This window comes from Lolium rigidum, chromosome 6 (genome assembly GCF_022539505.1).
Source record: "Lolium rigidum isolate FL_2022 chromosome 6, APGP_CSIRO_Lrig_0.1, whole genome shotgun sequence".
NCBI lineage: Eukaryota > Viridiplantae > Streptophyta > Magnoliopsida > Poales > Poaceae > Lolium > Lolium rigidum.
Window position 1 is genome coordinate 45,202,684 of NC_061513.1, and position 19,914 is coordinate 45,222,597.

Sequence of the window (19,914 nt, forward strand, 5' to 3'; positions counted from 1 at the left end):
AAATTTGTTACGGGAGGTATTGTTCTCTTACATAACACAATACATAAATTACATCTAGGTGTATCCCTTCCACACACGTGGACTTAATATCATCCTTGCTCCGAGGATCGAAAGGTCTATCCTTCCACTGGTATCCACTCATATGGTTTGATCTGTGAGCGGTTTGCGTCTAGGGTGTTGCGCTCACGGCGAGACTAGTCTAACCTTTCGGCATATGTGGAGAATTCTAAGAGAGAGACGTGGACAATTGTTATGTCCTTCAAGGGTATGAGCGGCTGCTCTTTATACAGGGGTCAAGGGGAGGGAAGAATATATAGAGAGGGGGCAGCCCTAGGGCGCCACCTCCCCACCAGCTGCCGCCGCCCGTCTAGCCCCCTCCTCCCCTCAAGAAAAATCTGAGCTGGCCCCTTTGCCCCTCCTGGGACCAAGGAGCCAAGTCAAAGGGGGCCTTGGGGCATGAGGCGCATGACTCATATGGGCCACACTATGGCCCATGCGGCCAGGGATGGTACTGGAGCCCCATGTTGCAGACCATATGTCCCTTTGCACCTCTCCGACACATATAAATAATGTCCAGACTACCAAATTTCATCCGTATAAAGTCTGGAACATTTTCAAAAAATATCGAAACAATTTCAATGAATCCGGAACGTTTCTGGTTTCAACCTCTCAATAATGAAACCACAAATAACTCTCATAACAAATCAAACAACATTAAGTGTGTGACCTAGCAAGTTTACTAATACGAAGACATGACTCTGAAACCCTTTCAGATCAATAATGAACAACAAAGCCTGGAAGTCCATGATGGCTCCTACACATACACAAAGTATATTCGACTGAGCGTTGTGTTACATAAAATATTAGTATTATTACCTCACGATAATAATGAATGAATACCCGAGTCAAAAGTTCTCTATCCCTATGACACAACACTTGGTCACTATACCTACTATTATTGTTCCAGTTGCATTCTAGTATCTCTCTAAGTATTCCAATGTTCTTGTAATCAATATCACAAGGTATCTAGCCAGACGATATGATGACATCGTAATACCGAGAGGGCGTACAGTGTATTGCTCCATCGTTCGGAAGAGTAACTTCCATTCTTGAACTATCTAAGTTACTAGACCTACATTCCAATACACCCGAACGTCACCGTTATTCTACCTAGTTACAAGTGACTTATGATGACAACGGAAAATGACCTTCCAGTACAAGTTCACTTGATATTCTCATGGTCTAAGAACATGTATAAGTTGACAAATTGATGATGATACTAATAACAATGGACGAGACTATCTCATAGTACATCATATATAATTGGATCGGTTCAGTGCCCTCGTTCTTATGAAGGCATAATATCATTATTGTTGACATTCTTGTTACTTATAATAGTCCATGATCAGGAAAACATGATCATCAATTTACACGCGAGTTAGTCGTAGAGGAGGGATTAGGAATAACTTAGTGTTTACTCTCTACACGTGCTTTTGAGTTTTCGTTCGGATCTCATATTCTATAATAAAAGCAATTATAGCATAGAAAAATCAACATTAATCATAACCTAAAATTAAATAATAGAAGTGTATTATTGCGTATTATTGCCTCTAGGGAATAGTTCCTTCAATGACATGATCTACAAGAAAAAAATATCATCTTGTAAATTTGCACACTATGTGCTTGCCCAAGGACTTTCGGGGCTTTGGTGTGCTAGACTTAACAACTATGGACATAAGTGATCCGTAAATGGTTGTTTTTATAAGGAGTATATATTAATATCTATAAGATACCAATTAGACCTAGCTTCTGCAACAACGTAATACTCTAATAGCATTACGAATGCACAAAGCTAAAAAAATAAAGAAGAATTACATAAAAAAAGTCCCGCTGCGGTATTCCAGCCCTAGCAACAACAGTACATCCACCATCAAGACAACACCTGAACTCCAGGCTCTTCAAAAGCGACGCCTCCTAGAAGGTAACAGTGTACAAACACTATCATCGCCCGATCAGAAGATGTCAGGTTTTCACCCTGAAGATAGTCCCCGCTTTCGAAACAATGCCTCCAACAAGGTCATTGCCAGACACAACCAATTAAGGCTAGACCTTGGATTTTCATCCTGAAAGGTAAGACTCTGAATTTCACCTGTATTGCCACCCCTCATCCTGAAAGGTAAAACTCTTGCTTACTGCTATTGCGAAACCCAGAATACCAAGCAAGCCCCTCAACAACGCTAAAAAAACTTGAACCTCCATAGCAAGTCCTCCAATCCGGCCCTCATGGTATTCCCCGCCTCTAACTTCGCCATGGAGCATGTTTCCATATGGCAAGAAAGAACAGAGCTTCGCGATGCTCCCTCCAGAACCAATCGGACGGAATAAAAACATGGACGCATCCGACCGAATACCACCGATCCAACAAACTCCAGGCAAAAAAACGTTGTTACATCCACCGGAGCTTTCCGGAACACACCACTCCAGCCAGATCAAGAGGGACTAACTTTAGGAAGGTCTCCATCTTTGCAAAAGAAAGGCCCTAGGACCACCACCTTTATTCATGCCAGGCCAGCAGCCCCCACGCCACTAACCGGCCGCAGAGAAGACGACCGAGCACGGGATCTGGCACGATTGCGGAGCAACATGCGAGTAGCCAGCAGTCCCGCAAGGGAACAGAAGCGCCAATGCACAATCCTGCCAGGTTGCAGACGCCGTTCCGGGCACAAGCAGCTGCGGCCCAGATCGGGCCCAGACCTTGCGCCGCCAGCGGGCAGCGCCGCCCTTCGCAGCCCGTCGCGGCGCCACCCCACGCTGCATCGCCGACGATCGCGCCACCCCAGCCGCCTGCCTTCACCGCCTCAGCCTACCGCCCGCCGCAGACCTCCACCTTTCCCTCTCTCCGCGCGAAGAGGAGGCAAAAGAGGACCACCCACCTGCCCTGCGCCTTCGGCGGCCGAGCGCCGCCACTCCCGCCGGTGCCGGCAGCGGCAAGGGGGGCTCGAGATTGGTTGTTTGGCGGAGGTGGGGGCGCCCTCCGGAACCGCCCGCGCCAGCGGTCCGGGAGGGAGGAGTCGTCTCTTTTCGTGAGTTTGTTTTTCTTCTCCGTAAATGGTTATGGAAACTAGAAATATTGAAGGGGCTTGCATAAACTTACATCTAGAAAATACTTGCACAATCAAATGTTATCCCAGCCTGGTTGTTCATACCTTTGGAAAAGGCTCATGGGGTTTAATTATTTATTCAAGAAATTTTCCAAAAAGAAATTAAAAATGGAAAATGAATTTGTCAAGTGAAGATGCATGGTAAATGAATTACACATAGCGGGGCAGTTACTCCGACTTTCTAATATGACCTTCACTAAGACGGTGATAGTGCATAAAGTGAAACAAGAAGGATGGGGATTTGTTAGTTTCAGGAGACCTTACTGGGTTAATCGACAACACGGTGCGATGAACTGAGAAGAAGAGTTGACGATGTGCAGTTGAATGATTTGCATGATAGGATGAAATGTAGAATTGACAACACTCACAAATTCATAGTGAAGGATTTAAAACTGCATTCGAAATATGAAAGAAACTGTCCTATGGAAAATCAATATTCCCTTCAAGGTGAAGATTTTCTTGTGGTTAATGCTAAAAGTAGCATTTTGATTAAAGACAGCCTCCATAAAAAGATGTTGGACTCGGAAAGCACACTATCATTTCTTTAAGTCATAATGAAAACCCCGTGGATCATCTCATGTACACTATCAAAATTTATCTAGCTGGTGGTGTTGTGTGCTTTTCAGTTGGTTAGGTAGGCCTCGTGGGAGTGCTATTGGGCCACGTCGGTACTAGCATTAGAGATAAAAACTTTTTGGCGAGCACCGGACAAGGTGCCGCCCTGGAACCTGGATGAGGAAGGTGACCATAGCTCTTACCCCTAGACGACATGTATGGAGTGTCGAGTAATCGCGTCGATTGGTGAAATGAAGACGATCCCGCGGTTGGCTCCATCATCCTCATCTTCGGTGCAGGCTTTCTCTCCTCCATGTTCTCCGACGACCCCGCTGCTTTGAGCACCACACACGCGGTGCCTCTGTCGACTCACACATGTACAAGGTTGGACAACAACGAAGAGGTGCTAGCCTCTTCTTCATCGCCAGGGATGCGTGCTTGTTCCTCTCTTCCCTCCAGCCCACACACTCCTTATATAGGGAGTGCGTTAGGGTATAGCCTCAGGTATCCTGCTTCCGATTACCATAGCAAGCTAGGTCCAACCCACTAGTCTGTCCTGGTCCGATCCAGAATCCTGACTAGGTTCCGTGTCAGCCGGATATACTTTGTATAGTCCCATCCTCTTAAGTGTGTTTCCCCACGGGCCCATAGTAAGCCGGTTACGATCCAATTCGCATTTTGTACTGAGTCACCCTCAAAGCAGAGTCGAATCCTAAACCGCTAGTCGGTATAGGCTTCTAGCAGAGCATGCCGACTCCCATTTACCTACGAATTTCCTATCAGTGTGACGTTCTATCTGAGTATCCTTTCTTCAAGATATTGGTCCTAAGTTGCATGCGAGTAACTCGTCATGCTAGTGCATACTTAACTTTCTTTTGTTGTCTCTGTGGTATGTGATCCCATTCAACTAATACTTTAATTGTCTAACATTGATTAACACTTAGTTAAGTTGCGCATGGTCATGTTTCCGAATCATATCACAAGGATGACCTAGAGAATATCTCTCGGAGGTGGGGCCCCGACATATGATCATCTTAGGTTTAAGGATTATGGATGTGTCATGATCTTCATTGCCTTGGATTTCTCTAATGTTGTTCTCTCTGTTTTGGAGAAATAGGCGGGCGTTGGATCTTTGGATCCGAGTTCTGTTTTGCCTTAAATGTTTGGTCGATCTTGTAGCGTGTTGCTGATTTGGATCTTAGAGTTTTTCTGTTTCCCTCTTTTTTCTTGGCATTTTTCTTTATTTTCTTCACTGATCTTTGTAAGACTTATGGTGATTTCTTTAACGGTAATCGACAGGAAGAGCTCCGCTGTTGAAGAACTTAAAAGGAAAAATAACTCAATGCGAAAACAAGTAGCTAGCCTTCTGATCCGATCAATCAAGCTGCTGTCTACCTGAAACAACATGATTAGTTAGTACTAGACCACATCAACATGATTACATGAATGAACATGTATACGTTAGGTCCAGACTTAGCCCATCCGGCTTCCGCAGCGCGCCACGGCCCCAGCATTAATCCCAAGGCTGTTCTACCGGCCGGACGCCACCATCCCCACCACCATGCATGGGACATGCATGGGTAGCTCGTAGTTGGCGTGATGTATATCGTTCTCCTAAGCTACATCTCAAACTCTCATCTCGCCCGACACAAGCAAGCCGGATGCGATCCAACATATATGTTGCCACTAATAAAGCTGCGGGTGAGCCGTCCGCGTTCGCGCGTACCGTCCCCGTCGTCGCTTCGGCAGGATGAGACTCAACTCATGCATGGGACGAGACACGCAGATTCATCATTGCATATATTTGCATACAATCCATATATCCCTTTCTTAGAGCATCTTCACCGCCCCGTAAACTTATAAATAAACTTAAAAATTGCTCAAACTAAAAACCACATAAGTGATTCAAAATAGGAGAAATTAAAATATGCAACGGCCCACGTTCCGTCCATCGACTTGTTCAAATAGTTTTAAAGTCCTAAGTTTTGGCACATCCAAAAAGGCCGCCGAAGGCCGGTGATCACCACGCGGCACCGAAGGCCGGTGATCACCACACGCCATCCAAGGCCGACGATCAAATGGACATTGGCAGCTCCTCCGTGCCCGCCGGTGGCATCTATTCCATGCTAGAAGGCCCCAGCTCCTCCGTGACAGAAGGCCCCAACTCCACCGTGACGAAAGGCCACAACTCCACCGTGGCATTCCTCGTGGCCTTGGTCTTCTTGTTGTCGATAGGGCGCCCTGCCCAGATGGAAGTGGAGGCCAGTGGCTCTTCATCAGAATCAGTAGATTTTGCATAATTTAGAGTGCACTAAACATCCTTCCATTTCTCACAAGTTTGGATCTTTGTGAAGAAATGCATAAAGGAGAATCCTTTGTCATATTTCTCGAATCAGAACATCCTTAGAGCTTGCTTGAACTACTATAAATAAACAAACAACATCGATACAAAGTTTAGGTTAGCATGCCAAATCAAACGAAGTTTGAGCTTTACTTGAAGGTCCATTGTTACTCCACTCTCATGTATAGTGCCCCATCTATGCGGCATAACGGACTCGTTGCATTCCATGTGCATCTTCACGTATGTTCCAAAACTAGTAGAAACTTTCGTTGCGCCGCTGCTAGGATGGGCTAGCCAAGGGAATCGAGCGTGGCAATGTGTGCCGGCACCCTCAAGTCGACCAGCCCCTATAGGTCGGAGCCGGTGCGGGTGTGGGCGCGACCAAATGCGGACATTGAAAAGGAAATTTTGGGAGCCATTGGGGGCCGGTGGAGCTGCCCTTAGTTACACGTTAATTATGGTTATGTTTAGGGTTTGCATCTGCAGATATAGCGGACGAAAGGGAGGCCGACAAGTGGCTGTGTGGGGAGAGGCCGGCTGGGTGTGGCAGGTAGGCGGGGGCGCGGGGCTGCAGGAAGGCCACTCCTCCCAGCAGTTTTTGTGCGCTTCATACATTCGTTAGTACGTGCCCGTCGCTGCCGTTGGCAGCACTGGACCAGGGGCCAGGCATGTGTGCGCGCGTGCGTGTCACCGCAGCCAACCCGACGCCGTGTATGTGCGTGTGTACGTGCCTTGCGGCCGGCCTGCATATATTCCGCGCCGCTGCCGCTGCCATTGCCGGCCCCTGATGACAACGACGATATGATGATGTCGTGGATGAAAAGGGTCGGGCTGGGGCCATGGTCAGTGTGACAGCCTCCTCCGAGAGCGACGGCTGGCGGGCTGGCGGCGTGTGGTACGTACCCCTACGTACGTGGTCCTGCCCATGCACGCATCGCATCGATCCATCGGCGATCCATCTCCGGATCGATCTGATATGCATGGGAACGTACGTACGTACGTTACGTTACAGACGTTCGGTCGCCAACCTGTTGCATGCCGGCCGTCGGCGGGCGAGGGGACGTCCCGTCGAGCTCAGCTCAGCTCCATCGGAGGGTACGTACGTGTGTTGCATGATGCATCGCGTACGTCTGATCGATATGGGAACTAGCTAGCTAGGTGCCGATTTGATTTGAGATGTCCCTCGCGCGTCATGTGTCGCGTGGGCCGTGGAAATGCCCTCGATCAGACTCACTCACTCACTCATTTGCGGTGGATAGATCATACTAGATGGATATGGTGTACGTGATTGACGCAGTCTCTCTCGTGGGATCTACTCTAGATCGATCAGATTTGTACGTACCGCCCGGCTTTCTTCCTCACGTGGCCTGCCGCCGCGCGCTGAATCACTGCGCGCCAAGATCACCGCGACTTGTATCCACACAACCGGCAATGCCCATGATGTACCAACGCATATGAGTTACCCGGGTCGTCCTAACCTAACATAACCTCCCGGATCGTACGTGCGGCCGTTCAGGTGACCCTGCAATACCTCCTCCTCCTCGCACCCTCGTTCTAGGGCTCTCGTGGCCGCTGGTGGTGGCGGCGGTGGTGGCGGCGGTGGCGGCACCTAGCCGTCAAAGTGTGGGTGGAGGGGAGGCGCATCCTGGCGGTGGCGGCACCCAGCTGTCAAAGTGCGGGTGGAGGGGAGGCGCATCCTGGCGGTATGTCCTTTCGCGAGGAGAGACAACGGTTTGGGGGCGCATGTGGCAGCGCTGTTCTTGGTGTGCGCTCGGGCGGAGGTTGCAAGGAAAGGCGGAGGGGACAGCCGTGGCAGCGTGTTGGTGCGGCGAGGCGCGAAGAAGGTGCCACCGAGGTCCTCTAGACTGGCGACGGGAGCCCTGGTGTGCGCTCGGGCGGAGGTTGCAAGGATAGGCGGAGGGGACAACCGTGGCAGCGCGTTGGTGCGGCGAGGTGCGAAGAAGGTGTCACCGAGGTCCTCTAGACTGGCGACGGGAGCCCTGGTGTACGCTCGAGCGGAGGTTGCAAGGAAAGGCGGAGGGGACAGCCATGGCAGCGCGTTGGTGCGGCGAGGCGCGAAGAAGGTGCCACCGAGGTCCTCTAGACTGGCGACGGGAGCCCTGGTGTGCGCTCGGGCGGAGGTTGCAAGGAAAGGTGGAGGGGACAGCCGTGGCAGCGCGTTGGGGCGGCGAGTCGCGAAGAAGGTGCCACTGAGGTCCTCTAGACTGGCAACGGGAGCCCTGGTGTGCTCTCGGGTGGAGGTTGCAAGGAAAGGCGGAGGGTACAACCGTGGAGCGCGTTGGTGTGGCGACGCATGAAGAAGGTGCCACCGAGGTCCTCTAGACTAGCGACGGGAGCCCTGGTGTGCGCTCGGGCGGAGGTTGCAAGGAAAGGCGGAGGGGACAGCTGTGGCAGCGCGTTGGTGCAGCGAGGTGCGAAGAAGGTGCCACCGAGGTCCTCTAGACTGGCGACGGGAGCCCTGGTAGCGGTGGTGCGGAATCGGGCCCAGGTTCTGGTTCGTGTGCCTCTGCCCGCATACCTGCAGTTTGGCGGCCGCGCGTTGGTCGTGTTCGGCATCTCGACAGTTCGTCCCCTTCTGGACTGTCGGCTGGTGGCGTGTGGGCTACTAGCGAGGCTTTTGAATAAAGCTGGTTGTCTTTGGAATCCAACTCGTGCCAAGATGATGAACTGTTGGATGCGTGTCTCCATCGACCTGGCTAAAGTGTCGTGTTCTGAAAGGCTCCGCCGACGAATTTCGATTCATGACTGGAGATTGCTGGATCGGGTGTGATTCGGTCGTGCACACCCGTGTTTTTTCTATGGTTGTTTTGTTTTGGAGGGAGCGCTTCGAAACTCTGCTAGTTATTAATATCAGGGGCACGTTCTAGTTCCATGGTGTTGTTGGAGAATTTTCTGAAAGCCAAGATCTAAGAACTAGCAATGATGGTTAAAGTCTGATGGACGATAAGGAATTTGCTTGGTGATTCCGGGCGGCGACACATGAGAAAATTTGCTAAAAGCATTGTTTTGAGAGTGATTACTTTCTTTACGGTGAAAACCTAAGATCTATCAGACGACGATGACGCTTGTGCACTGTTTCCTTCTTCGAGACGTTGCTTTTGAAGAAGCTGTATTTGGTAGTGTTACCGGGTTTTTTTTTTTTTTTTTTTTTTGGTTGTGTATATCCGTATAGAGGCCGGATATTTATCTCCACGATATTAATAATAACCGCTCTTTATCTAAGAAAACAGGAGTTCCACGGAGATTTTGTGCCCTCACGTGTTACGTACGTGCATGTTCGTACGTGCCGTGCTTGCGCTTTCCTACCACTCTACACGAACCTTGCAGTTCCGTACGTCCTGTCCAAGACAAAACCTTTAAGCGCGACAGTAGTAATTGGCCTACTTTTTCCTTACTCCCTCTACGTATGTTGTAGTATAGTACATAAAAGCTGACACGTGCACACACATCCTTTACGTATGTGTACACCGTATTACAATGAGGTACTGCTATAATTCAAGTAATTACCACGCGCATCTAAAACCCGACGTACTACTACTAAACGTTGGTGTAGCACTGTAGCTTCAGCCCTTCTTGCGGGAGCCGGGAGGTGTGCGTTAGAGACGCTGTAAATTTTGACGTGCTATACCTCCCTTTCGACGCGCTGTAAACGTTTGTTGCGCGCTTTGCCGAACTTTGCCCCACCGGACGCGTCAAAATGCAGCGCCTGCGTGGGCGGTAAAATGGGCCTCCTTCGGACGCTCTAAAATACAACGCGCGCCGCCACGCGAACGGCTAGTTTTTTGTATATCGTTTGAAACGGATCAAACAAATCAAATAAAATTACGAAAATTTAACTGAAATTACGAAATATATTAAAAGTTTGACAAATACCGCCATTTTATTTAAACTAAACTAAACTAAACTACTCGGAGTCCTCCCAATCGAAGTCCGACGATCCGCTAGTCGGAGTCGTGTCGGAGACCGGAGTGGTCGTCCACTCATAGGAGGAGGAGGAGGTCGGCATGTTCGTCGACGGTCCGGCGCCTCTCTTCTTCTCCTCCGCCCTCTTCGCCCTCCGCGCCGCCTTCTCCGCCCTCTTCGCCTTCCTCGCCGCCGACTCAACACGGCGCCTGTTGCGGTCGGCCTTCTTCTTCGCCGCCGCCTTCGCCTTGGCCTCCTTCTTCTGCGCGTAAAATGCCTCCGTGGCGGCGACGTCCTCCGGGAACGCGCGCGCCCACTCGAGGCGCACGCGCTCGTCCTGCTCCGCCACGCGCAGGCGCTGCTCGAGCTTGCGGGCGCGGCGCCGCTGCTCGGTCGTGACGATCGGCGTCGGCGGCGCGAGCATCTCCGCCTGCTCGCGCGTCCAAACGTCGTCGAAGTTCATGTACCGGCGGGGACGGCCGAGGCGCCACGCGACGGCGTCGTAGGCTCGCGCCGCCTCATGCGCGGTGTCCAAGGTTCCGAGTCGGATCCGCTCCTCGCCGGAGCGGATCTCCGCGTTGAAGCGGCCGCTCGGCCGCGCGCGGATGCCGCGGTAGCCGGAGGCGGAGCGGCGGCGCGGAGGCATGGCGCCGGAGACGGAGGCGGACCGTCGGCGCGGAGGCAGAGCGGTAGGGGAGAGAGAGCGAGGCGGAGCGACACGCGGAAGATTCAGGCAGTTAGCGCGTTCGCGCGTGTCGCGTTTATAGCGCGCGCGGCAACTTTCCCGCGTGGGATGGCGCAAACGTGCGGGCGCGGCAATTTTTTTACCGCGCGCGCCGCGCGCGCCTTTTATAGCGTCTGTTGGAGATGCTCTTCAGAATGTCAGTATCAAAGACCTTTCGCAAAAACAAAAATTTGAATATGGGCTCAAAAGTTAAAATTGGGCTAGAAGTGCAGTAATGGGCCGTCATATATATAATTGGAGCATAATGTTATCCCCGCATGATACCGGACCTGTAGTACACACAGAGCCTGGTAAAGGCGCGTTTCCTATATGCCGACCAGGTCGGCACCTGCACCGCGCCGCACACCTCTGCGCGCGGTGTGGGCCGCCCCGGTTAGGCGATTTGCCCCTGTTTTTTCTCCTTTTTCTTTTCTTTACCGTTTTCTGTTTTCTTTTTTTTCTTTTCTGTTTTCTTTTTGAGTGTTTCTTTTTTGTTCTCTCGTTTTATTTTTCTGTTTACAAATAATTTTCGAAAATTTTCAAGTTTGACAAAATTTGAACGAATTTCGATATTTGTTCATCTTGAATGAATTTCCAAATTTGGAATGATTTTTAAATTTGAACGAATTTCAAAATGTGAACAAAATTTTAATCTTGAATAAATTTCCAAATCTTGGACGAATTTTGAAATTTGAAAAAAATTAAATTTTGAATGTCTTTCCGAATTTGAACTAATTTCGAAATTTGATCATTTTTAAAATTTTGGACGATTTTTAAATTTTGAACGAATTTAAAATAGAACATTTTAAAAATCTGTAGACATAAAATTTGAACAAAATTTTCAAATATATAAAAGCCTGTAAAATGTTAATTTTTCAAAACAAAACTATAAACAGAAAAAGGAAAAAAATAAGAAAACGAAAAAGAAAATGAGGTTACCTGATGGGCCGCGGCCCAATTAATAGCTGAACGGAACCAACGGAAATTAACGATAATGGGCCAAGCCCACAAACGACCGGGGGTGTGCGGGACGTGGTGGGCGCCGACCAGGTCGGCACATAGCACCACCTGGTGTGCTTGTATTCAGCGGCAAAACTTATTCTCCGCCAGCTGCCGGCGCTATTTGGGGCCTCGTCCGCAGCGCTCGTACGTGGGCCTTGCCCGTGGAAGGTTTGAATTGATGATTCTACCTTTTTTTCAAAAATCAAAGCCAACTGATTCGATTATAGGATTGTAGCTATCCCAGCTTCATTTTATATTCAAGTGGATTTTATTTCAGATTATTCTGTTGCGTTCCTTTCATAATTTTTTATGTTTACAATCCTCAGTTGGGCACTGTTCTATATGGTGTCAAGGAGTTGAATGGTTTTCGAACCTCCATGTTATATGAAGAGGACTTACATAATGGGTTTACCGAATATTGTTCCTTCTAATGATAGAGAACACCAGTGGATTTTGGCCAAGTCCGTGATTATATGATCTTTGTGTTTGTTACCATGAGAATGACCTTGTGGAAAGCCTATCTTTAGAGCTACATCCGTATTGGTGTGCTTCATATTGTACATAGCTTGAAATGCAAAACGTGCAGAAGTTATCAAATGAAACAAATATATTAATTAATGATAGCTACTCCCTCGGCTCCATTTAACCGTCACAGCGGTAATTATGCGAAAATTTGTCGATGTTTTTTCGACGAAACCCGAACTCGTCGTCATCTCCCCGCACTCCACAACCTTATCCTTTTCCTGCACTCTGCCACCTTCCCCGCCTTTTAATCGTCTCGCCTCTGCTAATCCGCCCGCGTCTCAAGCTGGTACACTCCCCCGTGTAGCTCTCCCACTCCTTCCTCCTGCTCCACTGCCACGCGCATCCATCCACTCCCTGGCTCTGCTCCTAAAAATCGAACCTTGACGACGGTGGTGAGTCCCAAATAACAGTTGAGTGGGTGGTGATGGCCACAGGCCACTCGCCGAACAACATCGTGTTCATCAAGTACTAGGGGAAGCAGGACGAGGCTCTCATCCAACATCAACGAGAGGATCAGCGTCACCCTCGCCTCTGACTACCTCGGACAATGGCAAGGTCAGCATCTTGGCATGCTTTTTTCTCTGTCTTTAGAGCAGCGACATGGGTGCGCTGCTCGCGGCGCTCTATCTGGAGGGCGTGCTTGAGCAGCCGTGCTTGTGCTCATCTCCACAGCTGCCGGCATGTCCAACATCGCCAAGACGATGCCCGCATCCACCAACGTGGAGATGGAGGAGGCAGATATCGCCATCGCTGAAGACGACTCCGCCGGGGTCATACACGGGCAGGGAGATCCGTCCACACCTTTAACATCGGAGAAGCAAAAGACCGCGAAGCCTAGGCTAAGCACCTCTAGCAATTTCATTCATGGATTTTCCTCTACTCTACCTTCCAGGGAGAGTTGTATTTATATTTTGGAAGGCTGGACAGTGGATTTCTCTATTGTGTATTTTTTTATAATGAAACAAAAGTCTACAAAAAGAAGAAGAAAATAGTCGCTTGAGATGAGTAACTAAAAGAGGCCATAAGACCAAAAGAAAGAAAAACTATCTAAAATTTGTTGTCCAAGTAGCTATGCCCTGATGATGCTCACAAAAAAAGTAGCTATGCCCTGATATGGTTTTCTCTTAACTTTGTGGGCTAGAAGGGCACGGTTCATCCTTAGATCTCTTCCAACATATGTACCATTTGGAGATAAAGTCATTACGAGTGATCCAGATAGACCATGTAATCAACAGCGATGGCGGCGCGCCTTCAGCTCGTGCTAGTGTCTGTAGTCGTCGCTAGGTGGTTCGAGTACCAATTTGTAATTTTCTTTACTTTTTAAACTATTTATACTACTGTTGATGATTATTAATAGATCGATGGATTTTTCGCAATTTTTTTTTATCAACTTCATAAAAAGGCTTGAAGATAGCAAGATTAAGGCTAGACAATGTATCTAGAAGATCAAGTTGTCCCAAGGCAGGGTGAATCCACTGAGTACACAGATATTGCCAGCACAACACACCAAAGGGGTACTGAAAAACAAATGATCTCTTATCTTAAGATGATGCTGATTACACATGACACGGGAATAATCATTCATCACAAAATTCTTAGTTGTACTTATATGATTATTATTGAACGCCACACTTACATTATAGGGTACAAACAACACACATAACTTGAAGAAGACAAGTACCCGGAAGAAAAAACCACGCACGATTTGGATGCACACGACCAAGCAGGGAGAGCATGCACGGCACGTCCTTATTGGCTTATTGCTTCCGTCGCATCGATCAGAAGGCCACTTCTGCTTTGGCGAATTCCTCCCTCTTGTGGCTCACGTCCGCCACCATCTCACCGAACCTGCACGGCGGGCTGACCACCGGCACCGCACGGCGCCCGTGCTGTCCACGCCCGTGCTGGAGGCCATCGGCTTGCACGTCGTCGTTGGACTTGCGTGCGATGATGACGGAGTTCACCACGTCGTCATCAGGGTGGCACACGGCCAGCACCTCAAACCCGCCTCGCCCGATGTCCTCGGGGTCGACGATCGGGTACAGGAACCCGCGCGCCCCGTGCGCGCTGCGCACCACGAGGGCCGCCCCGTCCGCCATGTGCGCGCCGAGGTGGGCGATCACCTTCGCCTTCTCCTCGGCTGCCATGCCCACGAGCGCGGCCAGGAAGACGACGTCGTACGCGCCGAGCTCGCCGGCTAGGTCGGCGACATCCGCCGTGTGGAACAACATGCGCGCGCCCACGTCAGTGTCCGCGCGGAACAGCTTGCTGGCGCGCTCGTTGGCGGCTCCGCACAGGTCGTAGTTGTCGAACACCGTGTCGGGCAGGTGGTGCGCGGCGAGGACGAAGGAGCTGAACGGCAGCGGGCCGGACCCGATGAAGGCGACGCGGGCCGGCGCGATGCCGCCCGGCACGTAGCGCACCAGGAGCTCGTACTCCAGCTTGCTCAGGTTGATGTAGTTGCTGTAGTAGGGGAACATGCCGAGGTGGTCCAGCGGGTTGTCGAAGGCGGCGAGCATGTCGGAGTAGTGAGCTTCCAGCTTCCCCTCGGCCTCGGAGCAAAGACGGATGAGGCCCTCCCGCATCTGCTGCGCCTCCGGGCCGAGCTTGGTGACGTCCACGGGGCTCGCTGGGACGCACGCGGTGACCAGGTCGGTGAAGAGCGCGTCCACGTCGGGGCACGGGCTCAGCGACGGCAGCTTGGAGATGGCGGCGTGAAGTCCGGTGATCTTCTGGACCAGAGCATCCACCTCCTTGTTCTGGTACTCCATTTCAGTTTTGTTGCTAGTTGCTGATGGATGCACGAATGCTGAGGGACTGACAGTGGAGTGAAGTGGTCGAGCTGCAGCTTGGTGAGCTATGGAACAGGCACCACGATGCGTATAAGTAGCAGCACCGTCTAGAGAGGATCGAACAAGCTGGAAAGGCATGCGGATGCATGCAAGCTTCACGCGTCCATGCCCAATAAGGCTGGTTTCATGCCTCTGTTGTGACGTGTTCGATCAGGTCCGGATATTGAAGTGGACAGCGTACGTTTGGCTGATTGTCATGCATGACGTGTTATTTGTCTTCCTCAAGATCTCTTTGAAGAAACTAAATATCTTTGCATAGTGTCTAGTTATTTCTCATGCATGTTTGCAAATCTTGATGCAACAACGAAGACATACAGATAAAAAAAGTGCTACTAAAAGAAGATGCTACCAAAAAGGTAATTTATCACCTGATTCACACATCACAAATCTCCCCATCGTGACTCGTACGGCATCGCGGCGGGTGGCCGGCGATGTGTGAGGTCCATGTGGTGGCTTGTGTGGCAACGATGGTGGTGAGCGATGGTCTGGTAGCGTCAAGACCTTGGCTTCGGCGAGCGTCCGAGCTTCTTCGTCTTGTGCTTCGCCTGCGGTGGAGTCGGAGCTGCTATGGTTTGTCGAGTATCTTCATTTGAGCAGCGTACGATGACCTGCAGGGTGGCCCTCTGGCGGTGATCTTCCTCGGCGCATGTCTTGCGCTTATCCTCTTCAGAGCTCGTCATCAGAGTCGGAGCTGCCGGTTGCTTCACGAGGAGTCGCTTGTTTGGCGGTGGCCGGCTTGAGCTTCACGGTGCCGCTTCGGCGAGGTCTTGGTGGTTGGTTCTTCGGTGAAGTAGGAGTCGCTGAAGAGTGATGACGATGACGTTGAAGGTCAACCGCGACGACTTCTCGCTTCGGTGGCCTCGTGTATCTTGTGTGGGTTGCCGGGGTGGCTCTGTGCCCCCGCGGCGGTCGTGTTCCATGACGGTCGTCGGGGCACTTGTTTCGGTTTTCGGCCGGTTTCCCGCTAATAAACTGGCCAAATTCTGTACTTCTTCTTTATTAATGAAAATGGCAAGTCTTTTGCCTCGTTTCAAAAAAAAAAACAAATCTCCCCATCAACCTTCTCATTTTTTGGCAATTTTTTTTCCTAGAACTTGCTTATGTGTTCTTCGAAAACATCACCGGTATTCACACAAAGAAAATAGTACCAAATCCATCCTCACACTGCTCCGACGATTTCAGAAGAAAAATACTTGCTTGGTGTAATTTTGTGCCATTCTTCCATCTTCATATGTTATATTTCAACTTGCCTAGTTGTTCTTGCCCACTAGAATTTGGTCAGCACTCTAGCTCAACCCCTAACGCTCCAGCTCCTCCCTTCTCGCTATTGCCGGAAGAAGCCTTCGGGCGAACCCCCGCGGTGGACATCGACAATGGAGACATCTCGGTGTGCTTCATCTTCCATGCATGCTCTTGCTTTTGGAGGGTACTTGCAGTTGGCGCTGCTTGGTTGACATCCTCACCGACGGTTGGGCTAGGGTCCCTAGGCCGACACATGCTCGCCAGGGTTGGCAACACGCTCGGATCTGATGGCTCCATGGTCACATGCTGGGACGCTTGGTTGTTGGGCTCAGATATGTCCACGAGAGTGCACAATTCCTCTCCCTCAGTCATCCTCCCTTGTCATGATGCTCTGAGCCCTGCCTCGTCGGGATGACGATTGTTTGGGGGGCTTGTAGGCGGCGTGTTTTTTGCTAGATCCAGCGCCATCGGGGTGATTGTTGTATCTGCACCGAGATGGATTCGATTCTAGGGTTGTGTCCAATTATGGACCCTACTTGCGTGAATGTTGTGTTCTTGGTTGGGTCCGGAATACCACGTGTTTTCTCAGTTTGTGGGTCCAGTGGTTGCTTCCCACTTCATCTCGGCAACCTCATGGTGTTGGCCAACTCCAGGCCATGGATGGTGCCTCGGAGAGACCTTGGGTTGGTTCTAACCACCACTGATGATGGTGATGCCTTTGGCTGTCGTTCTCCTTCTTGAAGGCATCACCATGAAGCCCATATTAATTGGATTAGAGGTCTGCCTCTCCACCTCAGGTTGTTTTTCTTGTGATCTCAGCTTGGTAGATGCCTCTGCATGGCTGCGGAGTGTCCTTGTGATCTTATCGTGGTCGTGCCATGGGGCATGCCGATGATTTCTCCCAAATTAAAGCTAGTGGCTAGTGTTTGTTGGTTGCTTGGTTATATGATTGATTTTTGGGATGGTGTTTTGCGGCCTTTGCGAAAGCCTTGCATGACCTTGGTCTGTGCCATGACGACGACGCTCTTCGCTGTCGTTTTCCTCCCCGAAGGTGTCTTGTGAAGGCCCTTCGTTTAGACTTTTGTGTCTTGTGTGTTCGATGTTCGTGCTTTGGAACTCCGATGGTAGCAGTTGCGGTGCGAGGGAGGTTTGTTGGTTTTGATAGTACAAGTGCTAAGAAATGGCTCTCTAGGTGGATTCAAGCAACCTTGTTTTGCTTGTTTCTTTTCTTCTCGGTAGTCTGGTGTGTTCTTTATGCTTTTATTTGTAGCTAGCAACCTCAGCGGGTCATTGTAATGTACTTGTCTTAGCTGGTTGATGGTTTCGTTAATTCAAAGTCGGGGTAATTTTGAGCCTTCAATCAATTTTTTTTGCCTAAACACATGCAACATGTTGCCCAGGTTGTTATCACCCACTAAGCATGGAAAACTTGTTGAGAAGGGTGCATGCCATATGCCACATCAAACTTGCATGTGAATATGTGATTAAAATTCACTAGGTTGGTTGATCGTTTGTACTTAAGTATCTCAAAGGATGTCAAAATTGTGTGACTTGAGTTTGGTTTCATTAGTTTGGATGATCAAAAACAAAACATAGTTGCATTGTCCTTATGTAGAGCTACTGTTATCACCAGAATTTGACTGAGTCGGAGGTGGGCCACGATCAAGATAAGCTTGAAGGTTATATATGGAGAAAATACGAAGATCGGCCGTATATGCAAAGTTGGGCTAGATTGCCCATTTATCTGTAATTTATTAGATCGTATCTTAAGTTAGAAGTTAGAGTTTTACCTCGTGCACGGTTAGGTGCACGTCCGAATTAGAAAGTCCCCTGGACTATAAATATGTATCTAGGGTTTATGGAATAAACAACAACACAACGTTCACCCCAAAACAAACCAATCTCGGCGCATCGCCAACTCCTTCGTCTCGAGGGTTTCAATCAGGTAAGCGACATGCTGCCTAGATCGCATCTTGCGATCTAGGCAGCACAAGCTCCACGTTGTTCATGCGTTGCCCGTACTGAAGCGTCTTTGATGGCGGGCAACGTAGTTATCATAGACGTGTTAGGGTTAGCATAGTTCTTCGTATAACATGCTTACGTAGTGCAACCCTTGCATGTCTAGCCGCCCTCACGCCTATCTCAGGTGTGGGGGCGGCACCCTGCTTGTTCTTTATTTAGTAGATCTGATCCGTTACGATTGCTCCTTGCTCTGCAAGGATTAGTTTAATATCTGCAATAGTTAGGCCTTACAAAGGGGGGGAGGATCCAGTGGCACGTAGGGTGGCGTTCGCAAGTCCTAAACAGGATGTTCCGAGGATCAACGTCATGTTGGTCGTTTGGCCTTGTTTAGGATCGGCTTACGAGCACCGTACGTGGCCGCGAGGCCCAACCTGGAGTAGGATGATCCGATTATGCGGTGAAAACCCTAAATCGTCGTAGATCTCATTAGCTTTATCTTGATCAAGCAGGATCACCAAGTATTCGTGCACCCCGCACGAATCACGGGTGGATCGGCTCTTTGAGCCGATTCACAGGATAACCTGAGAGCCGATCGAGGCTCGTATTTGATGTTTACGTGTATGCCATGCAGGAACTAAGCGAGGCATCCCCATCACCTTCCTGGCCAGGTATAGGTCAGGTGGCACGCCCTTGCACTTCGCATCGCCGCGTGTGACCAGAAGAGCATTGCGGGCCGTCGCTCGGAGGGGTCTCGGCCAGCCGCAGCTCTAGGCTCTTCCCGGCTCTACGGTGTTGACAGGCCGCTGCCCGCCGGTGGGTTTTGGCAGATCAACACATTCTGGCACGCCCGGTGGGACAATCGTCTACATCAACCACATCGCCATCTACATCTGAGATGGCGGCGGACGGCACGCCAGTCACCTACGAGGAGCTACCTGCCGAGCTCAAGAAGCAATATGACGAAACCAAGGCCACCCTCGAAGCCGACCTCATCGGCTCATATCACAAAACTCGTTCACATGGCGTCAGGCAGAAGGGGTTCTCACCGGAAGGCGCACTCGATGAAGTGGATCTATCTGTCCCCTCAGAGGAACGTACCAGGGCCGTGCGCCAGGAGATTGGTGGCATGGTGGCTCACTCGTTGCATCTCCATTCCGAGAGCTTGGTGAATACTTTGGAGCACGTCGCCGTTCGGATGGTCAAGGAGGTCATGAAGAATCAGCGCTCTCTATTAGTGCCAGCTCTCGGGACCTGCCGAGGAAAAGTGCCACCCCAGCCCCGTCTGCCGTTGTCGTGCACATCGGCGGCACCAGGGGTGCCTCATTCACCGTCGCCCACCGTGGACAGGATCAACGGTACTTACCTTGGGAGGTGCCAACCAGGACACTCGTTCAACATCAACATGATAGAACTGGGACACCCCCTTGATGAAGATAAAGGCGAGGGCAACTGCTCTCGTAGCAAAGATAAGGAAGAGGCTGCTCCATGTGATCGGCCCCGACACCGCCAAAACATCTTGGTGATGATCAAGGTAGAAGCCGACGCTAGTAATCAGCCCGTTGTATCCGTATCACCTGTTCTCCCAGTATGTGGCGTCGACCTCACAGGTGACGGAAAGCTAGGGTA

The 19,914-nt window shown here is 50.2% G+C and overlaps 1 protein-coding gene across 1 annotated transcript; it reads right to left on the reverse strand.

The window, feature by feature from the left end:
- Positions 1-13,935: 13,935 nt before the first annotated feature.
- LOC124667091 (probable nicotianamine synthase 2) lies at positions 13,936-15,003 on the reverse strand. Its single transcript, XM_047204419.1, has one exon. The coding sequence runs from the start codon at positions 15,001-15,003 to the stop codon at positions 14,011-14,013; it is 993 nt and encodes a 330-aa protein (XP_047060375.1). The 3' UTR covers positions 13,936-14,010.
- Positions 15,004-19,914: the final 4,911 nt, after the last annotated feature.